Genomic DNA, 17,164 nt, shown 5'->3' with positions numbered 1-17,164 from the left:
TGCAGCACTTTCACAGCATCATCTTTCAGGATTTGAAATAGCTCAACTGGAATTCCATCACCTCCACTAGCTTTGTTCATAGTGATGCTTTCTAAAGCCGACTTGACTTCACATTCCAGATGTCTGGTTCTAGGTGAGTGATCACACCATTGTGATTATCTGGGTCATGAAGACCTTTTTTGTACAGTTCTTCTGTGTATTCTTGCCACTTCTTCTTAATATCTCCTGCTTCTGTTAGATCCATACCATGCATGGTATAGGCACTGGATATACACATTCAATATGTAACAATAATACTTGTATATTTTATACAAAATCATTTTTTACTAGATTATTTGTTTGAGCCCTTTACACATTTGGAAAGAAGTTACTGTTCAGTATTTATATTTGAATTGCATCCCAACAGGATACAATTTCCATAAATATCTACTAATCATCTCTATCTGTTGGTCTATCTCTCTTCTAAATATATAAACTATTGATAGCAAAGAAAGTCAAGAAAAAGGAGTCAAGTTTATTGTCTACTAATTTTGAAACAGTTGTATATACAGGGTTCTACTGTAACAGGAAAGGATTAATTCTGACTTCATGTTGGAACTGTTTCTTTGACTTGTTTTCCATTGCTTTTGTCATCATAATCATAATTAATGGTCTGCCTCAGAGAATCCTGCCCCTCTGCCTGACTGTTAAAGTGCCTTTGTTTAGAACTCTGTCCGCCTGTAGATGGCAGGAAGAAATTAACACATCCCTCTGCCTGAGGCTCGCCATTCTGGTAAATGTTTGCAAGATTAATGGCCTTTTTACGTTGTTTCCTCACCTTGTCCCATCTCTGATCCATAAAAGAACTGGCATCCAGACCCAGATAAGATGGCTATTTTGAGATGGTAGTCTGCCATCTTCTCTGTCAGCCAGCTTTCGGAATAAAGTCATATTCCTCATCCCAACACCTCCTTGCTCAGATTCATTGGCCTATTGTGTTGCAGCAGAGCATGCTTGGACTCAGCACTACCAGAGAATTTCAAAGATAAGGAAAATATTACCTCTGGATCCATGGGGGGATACTTTCGACCTTTGCTTTTTCCAAGGCATTTGGTCTTTCCTCCTTCCAATAGTTGACACCAAAAACCCTTTTGGGGATCAAAACTACAAAAGATCAAAGATATAAATGAAAATAAAGATATAATGATTATAAATTATATACAGAATTTTAAGAGAACCTCACCAATTGTACAATGGAAATGCACTTTCATATACTCATGCTTTGATTTAATTTAATTCAATTCTATAAATATTAATTGAATCAATTTGAGAGAATTTAATTAAAATTAAATAAACTATATGTTATATATTTTTTAATATTTCTAATGTAATGAAAAAAGACATATGGATATTTAGTCTTTTTTATGATGAAATTATTAGGTTTTTATATTTTACCTATTCATCCATAAAAGATCAAGGATGAATCAACAAAACTACAATCATATACACAAGACTTTACAATATTTATTTTTTTATTTATATGATTTCCCTGTCAAAATATATTAGCAAATTTCTTTGAAATCATTCAATAGTATATATTAAGGTGACAATATAATGTAAACATATTTCTTTAAATACAAACATGAATTTTAAAGCTTCTAAGAAAAATGCTGATTTTTTAAAAATTTTATTTTATTTTTAAACTTTACAATATTGTATTGGTTTTGCCAAATATCGAAATGAACCCGCCACAGGTATACATGTATTCCCCATCCTGAACCCTCCTCCCTCCTCCCTCCCCATACCATCCCTCTGGGTCATCCCAGCACACCAGCCCCAAGCATCCAGTATCGTGCATCGAACCTGGACTGGAGACTCGTTCCATATATGATATTATACGTATTTCAATGCCATTCTCCCAAATCATCCCACCCTCTCCCTCTCCCACAGAGTCCAAAAGACTGTTCTATACATCAGTGTCTCTTTTGCTGTCTCGTACACAGGGTTATTGTTACCATCTTTTTAAATTCCATATATATGCGTTAGTATACTGTATTGGTGTTTTTCTTTCTGGCTTACTTCACTCCGTATAATAGGCTCCAGTTTCATCCACCTCATTAGAACTGATTCAAATGTATTCTTTTTAATGGCTAATACTCCATTGTGTATATGTACCACTGCTTTTTTATCCATTCATCTGCTGATGGACATCTAGGTTGCTTCCATGTCCTGGCTATTATAAACAGTGCTGCAATGAACATTGGGGTACACGTATTTCTTTCAATTCTGGTTTCCTCAGTGTGTATGCCCAGCAGTGGGATTAGCTGGATCATAAGGCAGTTCTATTTCCAGTTTTTTAAGGAATCTCCACACTGTTCTCCATAGTGGCTGTACTAGTTTGCATTCCCACCAACAGTGTAAGAGGGTTCCCTTTTCTCCACACCCTCTCCAAAATCTTAACAGACCCATCACAAGCACGGAAATTGAAACTGTAATCAAAAATCTTCCAGCAAACAAAAGCCCAGGTCCAGACGGCTTCACAGCTGAATTCTACCAAAAATTTAGAGAGGAGCAAACACCTATCCTGCTCAAACTCTTCCAGAAAATTGCAGAGGAAGGTAAACTTCCAAACTCATTCTATGAGGCCACCATCACCCTAATACCAAAACCTGACAAAGATCCCACAAAAAAAGAAAACTACAGGCCAATATCACGTATGAACATAGATGCAAAAATCCTTAACAAAATTTTAGCAATCAGAATCCAACAACACATTAAAAAGATCATACACCATGACCAAGTGGGCTTTATCCCAGGGATGCAAGGATTCTTCAATATCTGCAAATCAACCAATGTAATATACCTAATTAACAAATTGAAAAAATACTGATATTTTTAACAGTTCAAAACGTTTACACTTTTCAAGGATGAAATTAAAAGGCTAGCAATATAATTCAGTATTTTTTCCAGAGAAAATAAGACATGGGTTATACAAATGGTGAGTGGAACATTAGACAACTCTTCATTTCTTTTGTTGAAGGTGAATGATTCTATTGGATCATTCAGATCTCTATACTCATAAAAAGTATTCTAACATTGTTTTGCATCCTTGGTCGCACAAAGTTACCAAAGAAAGAATGTGTAATCTAATTATTTGTTTAAACTCAGATATGTAAGAATTTTTGTTTAGGACTAAGAAGATAGGAAAAAGGAAAGAATAAACCAAATAGGAAGGGAAATTTTAAATTTACTGCTGTGGGAATTGCTGCATGCATAAAACATCGAAAAGGTTTGCATTTTTGTTTCTCAGCAGATGTTTTAGGAGGATGAAGCATAATTGACTAGGATGTAAAGTTAATTAGTTGCAGAATATTTTGTTGCCCTGGGCCCATTCCTATAACAGCGATGCACCTGCAATTTGCTTCTGCACATATGTGAACTCATTTAGGGGGAGAGGGAAATTTTCTTCACAGTTCCCTGCCCAATCTATTATTAGAGACCTGATCCTCACAGTCCAGGTTGTCCTAGTACATGCTATCAATTAAAATTAAATACATCACCGGTTAAATGGATAAAAGGAAGACAGAGTCATTTCCAACCTGGACGTTTCCAATCTGCATCTTGCCTATCATAGGCCTTTCTTTCGTTTTCATTAATTTCCCAAGAGGAAGAACAATTTGGCATGCTGTGCAAAATGAAATGGGGGAGGTGGCATAACGGTGCCCCTAAACAGCATCTTCTGCCTCAGGATGAGAATGTTTAACTGCATTGAGGTAAAATACAGCTTTGGCAACCAAGTCAAGATATTTATACACACTGAGAGCATCTCCTCTGCTCTCGGGTGTGCAGAGGTCTCAGGACGGGCTCCCGTCTCTCTCACTCTCCAAACAGCTGTTATGAGGCAGAGCTTAATATGATCTGAGGAAGGAGAGCCATCCAGACTATTGAAAGTCATTCTTTTAGATAGGGTTGTTAAAACCTTGAATCCACATTATTTTGCTGTCCTGGTATCATTTATTGCATTGGCAATGTTATAAACACGGAGTCTAACAAAGGACATTTATTCTTGCTAAGTTATATCAATTCCTTGTTTTATGGTTTGGTTTAGCAGGCATGAAATTGTGAAATTAAGATGCAAAGGCTTTTTCAAATAACTGTTAGATAACTTTGAGGACATGAATTGGTTGCCACAAGACTTCTTTTATTACATTGAACATCACTGTAGTTATTAATTTTTGTGATGTGTGAGACATATTAAAAACCATATATTCTGTACTTGTTTGCAATCTCTTCTTTAAAAGTATGATTTTATAAGTTTATTGAACCATAAGGAACTATTTGTAGTAAACAGGCTAAAACCATTCCCTGAATTACTGCAGGGAGTAAGGGGAGGCCGTGCTGACACCAATGACTCTTCATGTAAGTGTATTAGAGGACGATCTGTCTACTTAATCGGTGGGGGCCATGCCGTGTGTTATTTCCATGTGTAGGTAAAAACTTCATTAGATGTGTTTTAGTGGATAAGGAAAAACCCAGTCTTATTACTGCTTTTCCTGCCCCTCCATTACCCTCTCTGTCTAATTGCTGATTCTAATCTGCTTTGAACTGGGAAATTATATAATCAGGCTTGTAAAATTTTGTCTAAAACATAATAGGCTTTATATCAGGGCTTGTGAAGGGAGTCAAGAACATGACCTTTTAAATGTATATTTTGACAGCTTGGAGCTCTTGTTTTTGTTTGTTATTTTGCTTCTTTCCTTTTTTGTTCCATTTTTAATTACCCGAAGTATATGATTTTATTTCCCAAGCTGATTGCAACCATAACCCCTCCCCACCTTCACTCTCTTCTGCAGGACGCCCTTGCCCCTCCCCAGCAAGATGAGGAGGTGCCTTTCCCTCCCCGTGGGTTTGGACTGGCTTTAGTGCCTTGCTTGCAATCAACAGAATATGGTGTAAGTGATGCTGCATGACTTGCAAGGCTAGGTCAGAGAAGGCCTTGAACCGTGTTCCCTCCACATCTCGTTCCCTCTCAGAACACACAGTCTCTACCAGGAGGTGCGAGTGGTAAAGACCTGCCTGCCAATGTTCGATCCCAGGGGGCCTAAGATCCCCCTGCAGGAGGGCAAGGCTACCCACTCCTGTATTCTTGCCTGGAGAATCCCATAGGCAGAGGAGCCTGGGGGGCTATAGTCCATGGAGTTCCAAAGAGTTGGACATGATTGAAGTGACTTAGGATGCTCACTGCAAGAAAGCCACCCAGAGAGATCTCCTCCCATTGAGCTCAGCTTTGAGCTATCCAGTCTAAGAGCCAAAGATGTGAGTGAAGAAGCCTTCAGAAAACTCCAGTCTCCAGCCATTCAAGTCATACCTAGATATTCATGTCTTCCCAGATATGGTCCCAGGTATTTTGACCAGAGACAAGTTGTCTTGGCTATGTCCTGTCTAAATTCCCAGCCCACAGGATCCATGAACATAATAAAATGGCTACGGTTACATGCTGGTAGGTTTTGGGAGGTTTACTGTACAATAATGGACCACTGCAATGTTATGCATGATTATTTTTGGTTATATACAATGTAATAAATACAGAGTAAAACATGAATGCATCCCTTTCCCAGTTCTGCCTGAAATACTATTCATTTTCATAGGGCTAATCGTGGCCATCAACATTTTATTTCTAACGTGCAAAGTACTTGGAGATAAAGATCATCTGTTTCACCTCTGTAACCTCCATTCCTAGGACACTTTCTGCACAGAGTAGGCATGTAAAACATTTACATAAACTTGTGTTGGGAAAGAGCTCACAAAAAGGGAAATTTGTGATATACAAAATGGCTATAAGGTGTTCTATAGGCATGTTCTTAGCCAATAAAATATCCTGGTATTCGAAAGGGATGTACTACATGAATAATGAGGACATTCCTTTGACTGCTTTTGAGAAGCATAATGATGTATAAATTCATAGCTAGTATTAATGATGCTATATACACACCTACCAGTGATAATTTATGATGGCAAATAATGGAAATGAAATCAAGCATGAGAATAGACTCACGTTAGTGCTTCAGAGTAATTATAATGAGGTGTAACTCCCAGAAACTTCTGGACTTCATCCATCACAGTAGCTGGGTCAGATCTCAGCTGCTGTCCGTCAATAATTAGCAACTGTAGAGTCAAAAATAGTCACTCTATGAAGAACAAAACTATATTAGGTAGACTGATCTGTCTCCCTTGACCTGGTAGGATGTTAATCAATTAGATCAGTGTGAATAGAAAGAAAATATGCACTCTTTAGCATACATATGCATATTTACTATTCTGATGTCCTTCCAAATAAAACAACAAAGTTTGCCAAAGGCATTATTCATAACCCTTAACTAATGTGATTGTAAATTAGAAATAGACATTGACACTTTCTTGATTCAGTAGTGCAGTAGAAACACGATTTTCCATCTGTTCTGTAATCAGGAAATTATCCAAACTATGAAGTCCCATGAGTTAATTTTAGAGTGAAGGGCTTAGAAATAATGGACATACAGATGAAAATTACCCATCTATTCTCCTTACAAACCATGGCAGAGAACTCACATGGTTGTGAGCCGAACAGGAATGAAGAAGATAAAGGATGTGGACACTTTCCTCAAATCCTTATTTCCTGTTCTATCCCAGGTTCTTCCCATTTTGACAGTCTAATCCATGGCCTTCTTTTCTCATAAGAGTTCCATGGGATAGGTGATGCATGGGTATTTGCACATGGAGTTCAATAGATGTTCCATTTAACTGGCAGTTCTGTTATTGGTTACTGCCTATGAAGCACGTGAAGCCTCCTGTGTGAGGACAAGATCCCAAGAACGTGTTTCATAGTCACTTAACATTGTAGTACTACCACTGCCATTAGAAATGTAAAAAGCCACATTTCTTCCTCAGGTATGATCATCTCTGATAATAAATTGCTATCTGTGGCAATGTTAATTTATATTTTCTGTTTGTCAGTACAACACTGTCATGATACAATAAACCGAAGAAATTCATTTCACGACATTACCTGAGAAGTAGCAAAGTAAGTGAGCCATCTTTCTATGTGGACCGCATACCAGCCAGGTATTAGACATCTCCTCTGCAAAGTTTTCAGGTCAGATGGGGCCCAATGTCCTGTTGTGATAACTTCATAGAAATTAAACCTCAGGGCAGCTGGATCTTCATGTGATCTTTGGTGCTTTAACAAGAAAGTTAGTTGTAAAATCAATCACTATGCCTGCAAACGTATGTGTGCCTGTATGTGTTTGATGTGTGGATGAGTGTGTGTGTCTTTTATTCCAAAAAAGTAATGAAAAATGATTACTTGATTTTAGAATGAGAAACAAGGTGAAAAGTACATGCTATATTGAAACTGAGGCATTGGCATATGGCTTCTCTAGAGTATAAGCCTTCTATACGTATCAAGTGGCATTCATGTAAGCCTGTAGCTGTCTTCACATATAAAATATTTAGGTGCAAGACAAGAGACAGAGTACAAGGATTTTCTCCATGGATCTGATTAGAAGTGAAAAGATGTCAGGGACCAGATGAATCAAGCCTGATGAAAACAGACTTCAACTGGCGGGGGCTGGCTTCCACATTACTGTGCTCTTGTTTGGTTACAGCCGCTCCGGCAAGTTCTGACAATTCCCCGATATCCCTGTGTGGCAGGTGCTATGTGTACAGAGAAGACAGGTGTCTATAACACTTGTTTAGGTGTCACATTCATGTTGATGTTGCCCAAGGCACTTTGCTTTTTCCCTCCCAAGGGCTTCCACCTAACTCTGCTAATTCCTAAATATGAATTCACTAGGCTGCTTTTTAGTACCAAATCCTCTGAGTCCTTCACATCCAACCATCATTGGTCAAGTTCAAAAGCCCAACACAAGTCAATATAATTTCACAAGCATTTATCAAGATCCTTGCCAGAATAAAGAACTGCAATAGATTATAGAGATAAAAAGATATAGGTAAGACAAAATGCTATCTTCAAAGAAATGAAAACCTTATATGGAAAGCAACAAATCAACAGATTGTGATGAAGTCATATGTATGATAGAGGTATAAGTTTTTTGCTGTGATAGCCAGACCAATAAGTGATCAGTTCAGAATGAAATGTGAAGGTATTTTTTAGTGATTGAAGCTTTTGAGCTAAAATATAGTGAGAAAGATTTTGATGAGCAGAAAAAAAATTAATGTGGAAACAGAAGAACTTTAAAGTAAATCTGAGTGAAGATGAATGAGGTGTGTGGGAATGGACGAATTGCTTTTGCAAGATATCTCAAAGTGAACTTAAAGAAAATTTACTACAGGATAAGTTTGGAAGTATATCACAGCCTGATAGAATTATGTAATAGTAGGCCCTATATAACCAACCTAGATAGCATATTCAAAAGCAGAGACATTACTTTGCCAACAAAGGTCCATCTAGTCAAGGCTATGGTTTTTCCAGTGGTCATGTATGGATGTGAGAGTTGGACTGTGAAGAAAGCTGAGTGGTGAAGAACTGATGCTTTTGAACTGTGATGTTGAAGAAGACTCTTGAGAGTCCCTTGGACTGCAAGGAGATCCAACCAGTCCATCATAAAGAAGACCAGTCCTGGGGGTTCATTGGAAGGAATGATGCTAAAGCTGAAACTCCAGTACTTTGGCCACCACATGCAAAGAGTTGACTCATTGGAAAAGACCCTGACGCTGGGAGGGATTGGGGGCAGGAGGAGAAGGGGACAACAGAGGATGAGGTGGCTGGATGGCATCACTGACTCAATGGACGTGAGTCTGAGTGAACTCCGGGAGCTGGTGATGGACAGGGAGGCCTGGCGTGCTGCGATTCATGGGGTTGCAAAGAGTCGGACACGACCGAGCAACTGAACTGAACTGAGGCCCCATATATGTTAGAAATAAAAACTACTAAGAAAGTAAAGATGATTAACTGATGGATGGTTAAAGAGTAACTAGTGAGTGGTATTGGAGAAGGAAATGGCAACCCACTCCAGTTTTCTTGCCTGGAGAATCCCAGGGACAGAGGAGCCTGGTGAGCTGCCGTCTATGGGGTCACACAGAGTCAGACATGATTGAAACGACTTAGCAGCAGCAGCAGCAAAGAGTGGTAGATGGGTAGAAATAAAACTTTTGAACCTCTCTCATAATTGTATATTTATTGACCTTCTCTGTAAATGCTATATACATAGAGACTACATAATATATTTACTTAATATAAGATGTAGAAACAACATAACTTGAATAAATATAAATATACCCTGTGCATTATTAATAAAGTAATGCTAACATTTTTACTTCACACTGTGATAATATGGAATTGTACCTATTCTGCTTTATATTGACTTACACCAGTCTAGCATCAACTTTTTTATATTCATGCAATGAAAAAGATTAGCATAAAAATATGACCAGAAGTCACAAAAGAACTGGAAAAAATAGCACTGCAGGTCCTCTGTGAGGCCCATTATAAAAATGTGGGGTAGAAATTATAGTGGCAGGTGACATTTGTAGGAGTTTCTGAATTATACCTGTCAAGCTTCAGATTTATGGTACTTACTGAAGAGACAGGGCTGGCTAAGTAATAGGTTGCATTATTTTGAAATGTACAGTGGTCTGGGGAACCTACTCTTAGCAATATAGCAGTAAAAAGTATTATCAGAAAAAAATTATTCCTTTCAAATGTGTATGTTCAAAGAATTTACTTGAAAAAAGAGGCATAGTTTCTCTTTTTTTAAAAAATGATTGAATCCATGTGGAAATAAAAAGATTCATATAAATCTGTTCTGAGTAGTGATTGTGCTTTCTGCCAGGAAAATGTGCAATACTTTGCCCCATGTATTCACATTCAAAATGTTTCATTAAGACTTAACATCTCAGTATTTTTGGCACAATTAAAAAAGTTATCTTGCTTTGCAACATGAATTTTGATAAAGTGAGAAAGACACACTTTTGTATCTTGAGAGAGTCACTGACTCATGGATTCTACTAATAATTTCTGGATTTTGCTCCCAAGACAAGTGTTCCACTTCAGTCCCCAACCTCTTGCAATCTCAGTTTGCAGAACCATATTTTTCTGTCCATTGCTATTTGTTCTCAGCAACATATGTTTATTGAAAAAAATTTGAAAAGCCAAGAGAAAAAAGGAAAAATAAAAATTACATGTTATTTAAAAATGTTATTAAATGTTTTAATCTTCTTTATTTTGGCATTAATTTATGTATACATTCATATTCATTGGTTTTTAGTACATATAGATTGTTATCACCATACATTCAAGAGCATCAACTTTAATTAGGTGTTCATTGCAGTAAGCAATTTTACATTTCTCTGGTCAAGTTTATCTCATTCCTGTACCAAGAATTCACACCCTCTCTTTTTGCTCCTCAAACTACTGCCTCCCAAATTATCCCTCTCTTTTTCCTAGGTTAATTCATTCTTAACTTTCTAAAATAAAAGAGACAGTCATAGTCACTTTAATTTCTGTATCCCAGACCTCCAAATTTACCAGCATGTACATTTATACACTTTTCCTCCCTTAAGTTTCAGTGCAGGGGTTCTTAATAGATACCCACTGATAGAATTGAGAGGACTTTAGAACTTGGATCTGTAAAAAAAGAAGATGCCTCTTTATTTTTAGTAACTTTTAAATAAAATTTAGCAGTTATTGTACGTGTGATTTTACCACCAATAAGAATCAATTCTTTTATATCACATTATAGGTCTTTCAGTTCTATCAAAAGTTGTTTATGCTCATCACTGCTTTAAACAGTAGTATTATGCCCAGCATTATATCTTGCCATTTAATGATGTTACTTTTAAAAGTAGCAAACTTGATCATTATACTTCTGATATATTGGTATATACTGATTTGATAATTATACTTCTATATACTTGTTTCCTTTGTAATATTATATAGTTTAATGCTTTGAAAATATGTTTCTGAAATGGAGCGCATAGACTCATCTGACAGCCAGGATGGGCCCAGCACAAGAAAAGTAAGACTCTGTAAAAGGAGTGCTGCCTCCCATCTAAGCTGTTTCCTGCCCTTGTGGCTCAGTTGGTAAAGAACCTGCTTTCAGTGTAGGAGACTTGGGTCTGATCTCTGGGTTGGGAAGATCCCCTGGAGAAGGGAAAGGCTACCCACTCCAGTATTCTGGCCTGGAATGTTGCATGGACTGTATAGTCCATGAGGCCCCAAAGACTGAGCCCTTCACCCTTGTGATATGAAGTTTGGATCCTCCCAGTGTTGATTTCCCATTTTCCCCTGGGGGGCCTTTAACTGCCCTCTTCCTTTGAAAGTTTCTCATTATTATTCAAATCACCACCACAGAAAACACCTTCCTTGACCCATCCAGACTGCTGTGCATGGATTCTTGTTTGTTAAAGGTTTTACTTCTTCCCCCGTCTTTCGACTGAGTGAAAATAATTCAGGCCTTATTTTGCCTGCTTGTCTGATTTCTCGGAGAAGGCAATGGCACCCCACTCCAGTACTCTTGCCTGGAAAATCCCATGGATGGAGAAGCCTGGTAGGCTGCAATCCATGGTGTCTGATTTCTTAGCAGCTGTTCGATCCTTCATTTGGTTGTGCTCTTTTCCTAGTATTTGGTGTCATGACACCACTGACTTTTTCTTCTACCCCTCTGGCTGCCTCATTCTGTTCTATACTTTTCTCCTCTAAACATTTTCCTTAGATGATTTCACCAGATTTTGTGTTTGGCCTCTCAGTTGCAAATTTCCGTCTCCTGCTCAGACCTCTCCCCAGAGCACCAGCGACCTCTACTATTGCTTTTCGTGTGACAGTGATTCCATAAGCTCCTGATCTCCATCTATGTCACATCTTTAGCCTTCCCCATCCCCACACAATGCCTGTATCCTTTTTCAGTACTTTTTCATGGGAATATATGCTTATCATCTAGTTGCCCAGACTGGAAATTCGAGTTATTCTTGACACTGTTTTATAACCAGGTTCTATTGATTTTAATCCCTAAAGATTTCTTGATACTTTATGCCTCACCTAGTTTCTGCTTCCTATTTTTGTCCTTGTTACTGCCATTTCTCAGCAGGACTATTGCTACAGCCTCTAATTGATTTCTCTGAGTGGTCATTTCTTCCACTCCAATCCATTCTTCAAAGATCAGATAGTATCATGTTTTCTAAAAGAAATTCTGGTAGTTACACACTGGCTTAACACTTTTAAAAGGCTTTTGATCACTCAGGGCTTCCCCGGTAGCTCAGTTGGTAAAGAATCCACCTGCAATGCAGGAGACCCCGGTTGGATTCCTGGGTTGGGAAATTCTGCTGAAGAAGGGATAGGCTACCCACTCCAGTATTCTTGGGCTTCCCTCGTGCCTCAGTTGGTAAAGAATCCTCCTGCAATGCAAAAAGACCTGGGTTCAATCCCTGGGTTGGGAAGATCCCCTGAAGAAGGGAAAGGCTACCCACTCCTGGAGAATTCCATGGACTTGTATAGTCCATGGGGTCAGAAAGAGTCAGACATGGCTGAGTGACTTTCACTTTCACCTCACTTTGATTGCTCAAGGAATGGTGGCCACTTGGTCTCCCACTTGGCTTCCAGCTCCCATGTGCCTCTCAGGCTCATCTCCTGCAGATGTTCTCCTTGGCTTTGCTTTCTAATCACATGGACTTTGTTTTTAGTTCTTTAGCTATGCTGTGGTTCTTTGTACCCAGTGGACTACACAGAGTTTCTCTCTTGTCCAGTCTCCCTCTGCCTCACTCAGTTAATACCTACTTGTCCTTCAGTTTTAAGTCTAAAGTTTATTTCTCCAGACTGCTCTTATAGCACCTTTCATGCTTCCTCACAGTGCTTTCAAAATTTCTAATGAGATATATTGGATCAATATCTATTAGGACTTCCCTGTAACTCAGACAGTTAAGAATCTGCCTGCAATGTAGGAGACCTGGGTTCGATTCCTGGGTTGAGAAGATCCTCTGGAGAAGGGAATGGCCACCCACTCCACTATTCTTGCCTGGAGCATCCCATGGACAGAGGAGCCTGGCAGGTTATAATCTGTGGGGTCACAAAGAGTCAGACAGGACTGATGGACTAAAACTACTATTCACATATTAGAATGAACACAATGTTTTAATTATCATTCTATGGATTAAAACCAGCATTCAATGCTGAAGAAGACTCCATTTTGGTGTGACACAATTCTATATTGTTGGATATTTCCTTTTCCTTTTGTTATTATGATTAGTACCCTGATGAATAAAAAAGGATATATATTTTTAATCCTTTTGAGGTTTTCTTATGGCTGCTCCCAGAAGAGGAATCATACCACAAAAGTATCTTTACAAACTGTTTGATAACTGTCATCAGTTTTCAAAAAACATCTCCATATATATCCTTCTATTGGAACGTTTGAGCATCTTTATTATGACACCCTTGTCAGCAGAGAGAATAAGAGTAACAGGATGCTAGGATGATATTTATGAGTACCATTTTGATTTTATATTTTGTTGATAAATAATTGGGTTGATCATTCTTACACAGAAATTGTGCAGTTGGATTTGTGTGTGTGTGTATATAAATCATATATCTATGTCTTTTGTTTATTTCCTCATTTTTCTACTATTTATTTATTTTTAACAATTTGCAGGAAGTTTTTTTTTTTTTCCACAAATTAAGGGAACTAAGCCCTTTACCATGTATTGCTAAAGATGGTCTACTTGGATACTTAAGTTTGTTAATTATGACAGACCAACATTTTACATGCTTACATGGTTCAATCTCTTAATGTTTTGATTTTTTTTCTATTATGTTATGCTTGAAATTCCTTGCCCAAATTGATATGAATTAGATATTAGCTCTTATTTCTCATAGTTTTTGCTTGTTTGTATAGCTCTTTTAACATTTGACTGTTGAATACATCTGGACTTTAGTAATTCACCATTGCTTACATTCAAGTTATCACCAAATGCTTTTAACGATATTTTTTACTGCTTCATACCTGGTACCAAGAGTATGCCCTATCCGAAGGGTCAATGAGGATGGTGATGATCTTGGCCTTGGGGACCAGAGATGCAGCTCGTTTGGGAGCCTCTTCTGAATGGAAGTAATTAGCACTCTTTTCAAATAGAAAGTCACTTGTAATGTTGGATGGAGTAGGAAAAAAGTCCATATACCTGAAGGCAGAGAAAGACAATTAATTAATTTGAGGTCTAATTGTTTCCTACCATACTATGGATAGGAAATTATTTAAACATTTTTACATCCATTTATATACATTTTTAATTATTGATATTATAATAGTTAAAATAGAGACTATTCTGTACACTCTGAAAGTGAAAACAATCCCAGGTATTACTGTTCTAATGGGCTATTTAGGGCAGGCGAAAGAGTGAGATGGAATGGGTAGGTTGCTAAGGAACGGAGGGAAAATTCTTTAAATTTGGGTTGATGTTCTGTGCTATTGAAAGCCAAATCTAAAGAAGTTAAGTTCACCCTTGGCAAACAGCAAATTACACCATATTGCCTAGTAAATATTTTAAAATAGTAAATTCATGTTTGCATACTTGAATGCTAAATTCTTAAATTGAGATTAAAGTGCACAAAAGAGGAAAATGTGTAAGTCAGAATAGCTATAAAATACTAGACAGATTAGGGCATAGCTGCTTTCCTCCTTTTTAACTTCTGCATAATTTGTAGTGTGTATAGCAATGTGAACACATTATAGTCTATCTAGAGTAATTAAGGAGATATTTCCTGCCAGTTGATCCTGCGGAGCCTCGGCATGTTCACCCCTCCATATGCTGTCGGAACAGTCCTCTGTGTGTAGGTTATAGAATCAATATGTTCAGAGGTTATTTCAGTGCAAGGCATTAATTATGTGTGTAACCCTCCTTACAGCTCACCACTTCTCTAACCCTCAAATGTTCTAGAAATAAATAATGAGAGCAATTAAGAATTCATATAAGATACTTATTTTCCTCTTTGACATTTGTTATTATGTTTCCCAAATGTGAAGTGGTGAAAAGTCTCATCTATATTCCTGCTTAACAATTTGCATTCCATTTGAGCCCACAGATAAGAGGAAATTGCTGCTCTGCCTTCAGTAACTTGCATGCAATTTCCAAATTCATTTTTAGTCTTTTTAAATAAGACAGAATAGTGCTATCCTAGGTGCAGAGTGGACACGTCGATACTCATAATGGGAACTCAAATCTGCTCACTGCCATCGCCTTGGCCCCACTCTCATCCTAGCTGCATCTTAAAAGAATGAGCTTTTCATGAGGACAGATTCACGTGTGATGTTGACATAACATTACATGCTATGTTAAGTTGTTTAGTCGTGTCCAACTCTTTGCGACACTTTGGACTGTAGCCCACCAGGCTCCTCTGTCCATGGAATTTTTCAGGCAAGAATACTGGAGTGGGTTGCCGTGCCCTCCTCCAGGGGATTGTCTTGACCCAGGGATCCAATCCACATTTCCTTGGTCTCTGCATTGCAGGCGGATTCTTTACCCACTGAGCCATCAGTACATGCTACCCAGGTATGCAGTGAGGGGAGTTTACCTCAGGGGGAATTTGCCTTATATACTTGGGATTTGGAAATCAGGGCCATATTTTCCTTAAAAATTGGGACATGGCTAGGAAAAAAAAACCAGAGTGAACATCAGTTACAGTATCAGGTTTATTCTGTTTTAGTTTAGGGATAATATTGTGATTTTAAAATTTTCATAACTTATTAAGTACAAAGTAATTTTCCTCTTATGCACTTGTGTGACTAGCATTAATAAGGTTTTAGAAACGCTCTGGTATTTGCATGACAAATATCAGCTTAGATTACAATACAACATTTACCATCTATGTGTTTAATGAAGATACAAGTCACAGAGTATAAAAGAAAACAACCTTTTGATTTATTTGTTTTCTCAGGCATTGTTGTGAAGACAAATTATGTATTTAGTAAAAAAAAAAAAAAACCTCTAGACTCAGTAAAATAATAATATGCTTAAGGAGAATTTTAAATATCCTTATGAATAATTCTGATGAAAATATTCCATAATCCTCTTTATTCAATCATATTAATTTACCAGAAAAATATTATCATTATTGCACTGTCCAAATCAAATTATAGGCAACACTGATTAAACATATCATCATTATAAATTAATTTTTAATTCACTATGGTAGAATTGAACATAACAAATTTATTCTGTAATTATGTAGATACCTTGCATACACCTATAATTGCCCATCTGTGAATGAGCACGTGCTAATAATGGACTTTGTTTTTTGTTATTTTGCTTACCAGTCAATTCCCTTGTGGTAGTTGTTTCCATTAAAGAATTGGACTTCTTCAAATGTTTTGGGACTGGGGAGATTGCTGATGATGGAAGGGTGCATAAGAAGAAATAAATAAAGTGCTGTTGTTCCTATTATAAAAAAAAAAGGAGACAAAAGGTTATATAGCAATAAAAGACAAGAAAAATATTGTATTATTATTATGGGTGGAGGCTTGCGGAGTAGCATATGGGATTTTAGTTTCCTCAACAAGGGATTGCATCCAGGCCCCCTTGCACTGCAAGTGCAGAGTGGTAACCATTGGACCACCAGGGAAGTCCTAAGACAAATATATATCAAAATTTTTGCTCAAAAAGTAATATGCAAGACCAAATCATTCCGGTGTCAAAATGATTTCCTAAAAAGCAGTTAAGTGCATTTCATGTGGCAATGATTTGTGTTCTTATATTAGTCTTCATGGTTCTATTGACCTAAACATTTCATTTAATCTGAGTACATAGTCAAAGTTAAGTAGGTTGATACAGCTAGGGGAGAAATTCAGAAATTGGGTGATTAGATTTCCCTGCTGAAGTCAGATGAGTGGCTAAAGTATCAAAAACATCCAGCACGGTACCTGAACCTCAATTAATACTATGTTCAAATCAATTAAAGTTAATCAAACTATTCAACAGATGTCGACCAGTGCAACTCTGAACAACTCGCTGTAGTAATGATTGGTGATAACTCTTGATAAGAAAAACATATTTGCTGGCCTCAGTAGACTTTAAGTGTATTTGTGGATTTGAGTCAAGTAAACAGGTGAGGAAGGTCCCATGATGAGAAAAGAGTAGAGTGCTTTTCCAATATATGAGAAAATGGGTAATTTAGACTTGGGCTATCAGGGAAGGCTTCCAGGAG

At 37.5% G+C, this 17,164-nt stretch overlaps 1 protein-coding gene across 1 annotated transcript in view; it reads right to left on the bottom strand.

The window, feature by feature from the left end:
* Window positions 1–17,164, bottom strand: part of NDST4 (N-deacetylase/N-sulfotransferase (heparan glucosaminyl) 4) — a 281,699-nt gene that overhangs the window by 4,336 nt on the left and 260,199 nt on the right. Inside the window, exons 8-12 of the mRNA XM_010858490.1 lie at window positions 16,275–16,398; window positions 13,971–14,145; window positions 7,025–7,195; window positions 6,035–6,144; window positions 1,041–1,143 (exon numbers count right to left, since the gene is read on the bottom strand). Coding sequence (XP_010856792.1) covers window positions 1,041–1,143; window positions 6,035–6,144; window positions 7,025–7,195; window positions 13,971–14,145; window positions 16,275–16,398 — 683 coding nt within the window. The remainder of the gene's footprint in view (window positions 1–1,040; window positions 1,144–6,034; window positions 6,145–7,024; window positions 7,196–13,970; window positions 14,146–16,274; window positions 16,399–17,164) is intronic.

The sequence above is a fragment of the Bison bison genome, unplaced genomic scaffold (genome assembly GCF_000754665.1).
Source record: "Bison bison bison isolate TAMUID 2011002044 unplaced genomic scaffold, Bison_UMD1.0 scf7180017864389, whole genome shotgun sequence".
Classification (NCBI taxonomy): Eukaryota; Metazoa; Chordata; class Mammalia; order Artiodactyla; family Bovidae; genus Bison; species Bison bison.
Note: the sequence above shows the minus strand (reverse complement) of the source record. Positions and strands in the feature narration are given on the sequence as shown.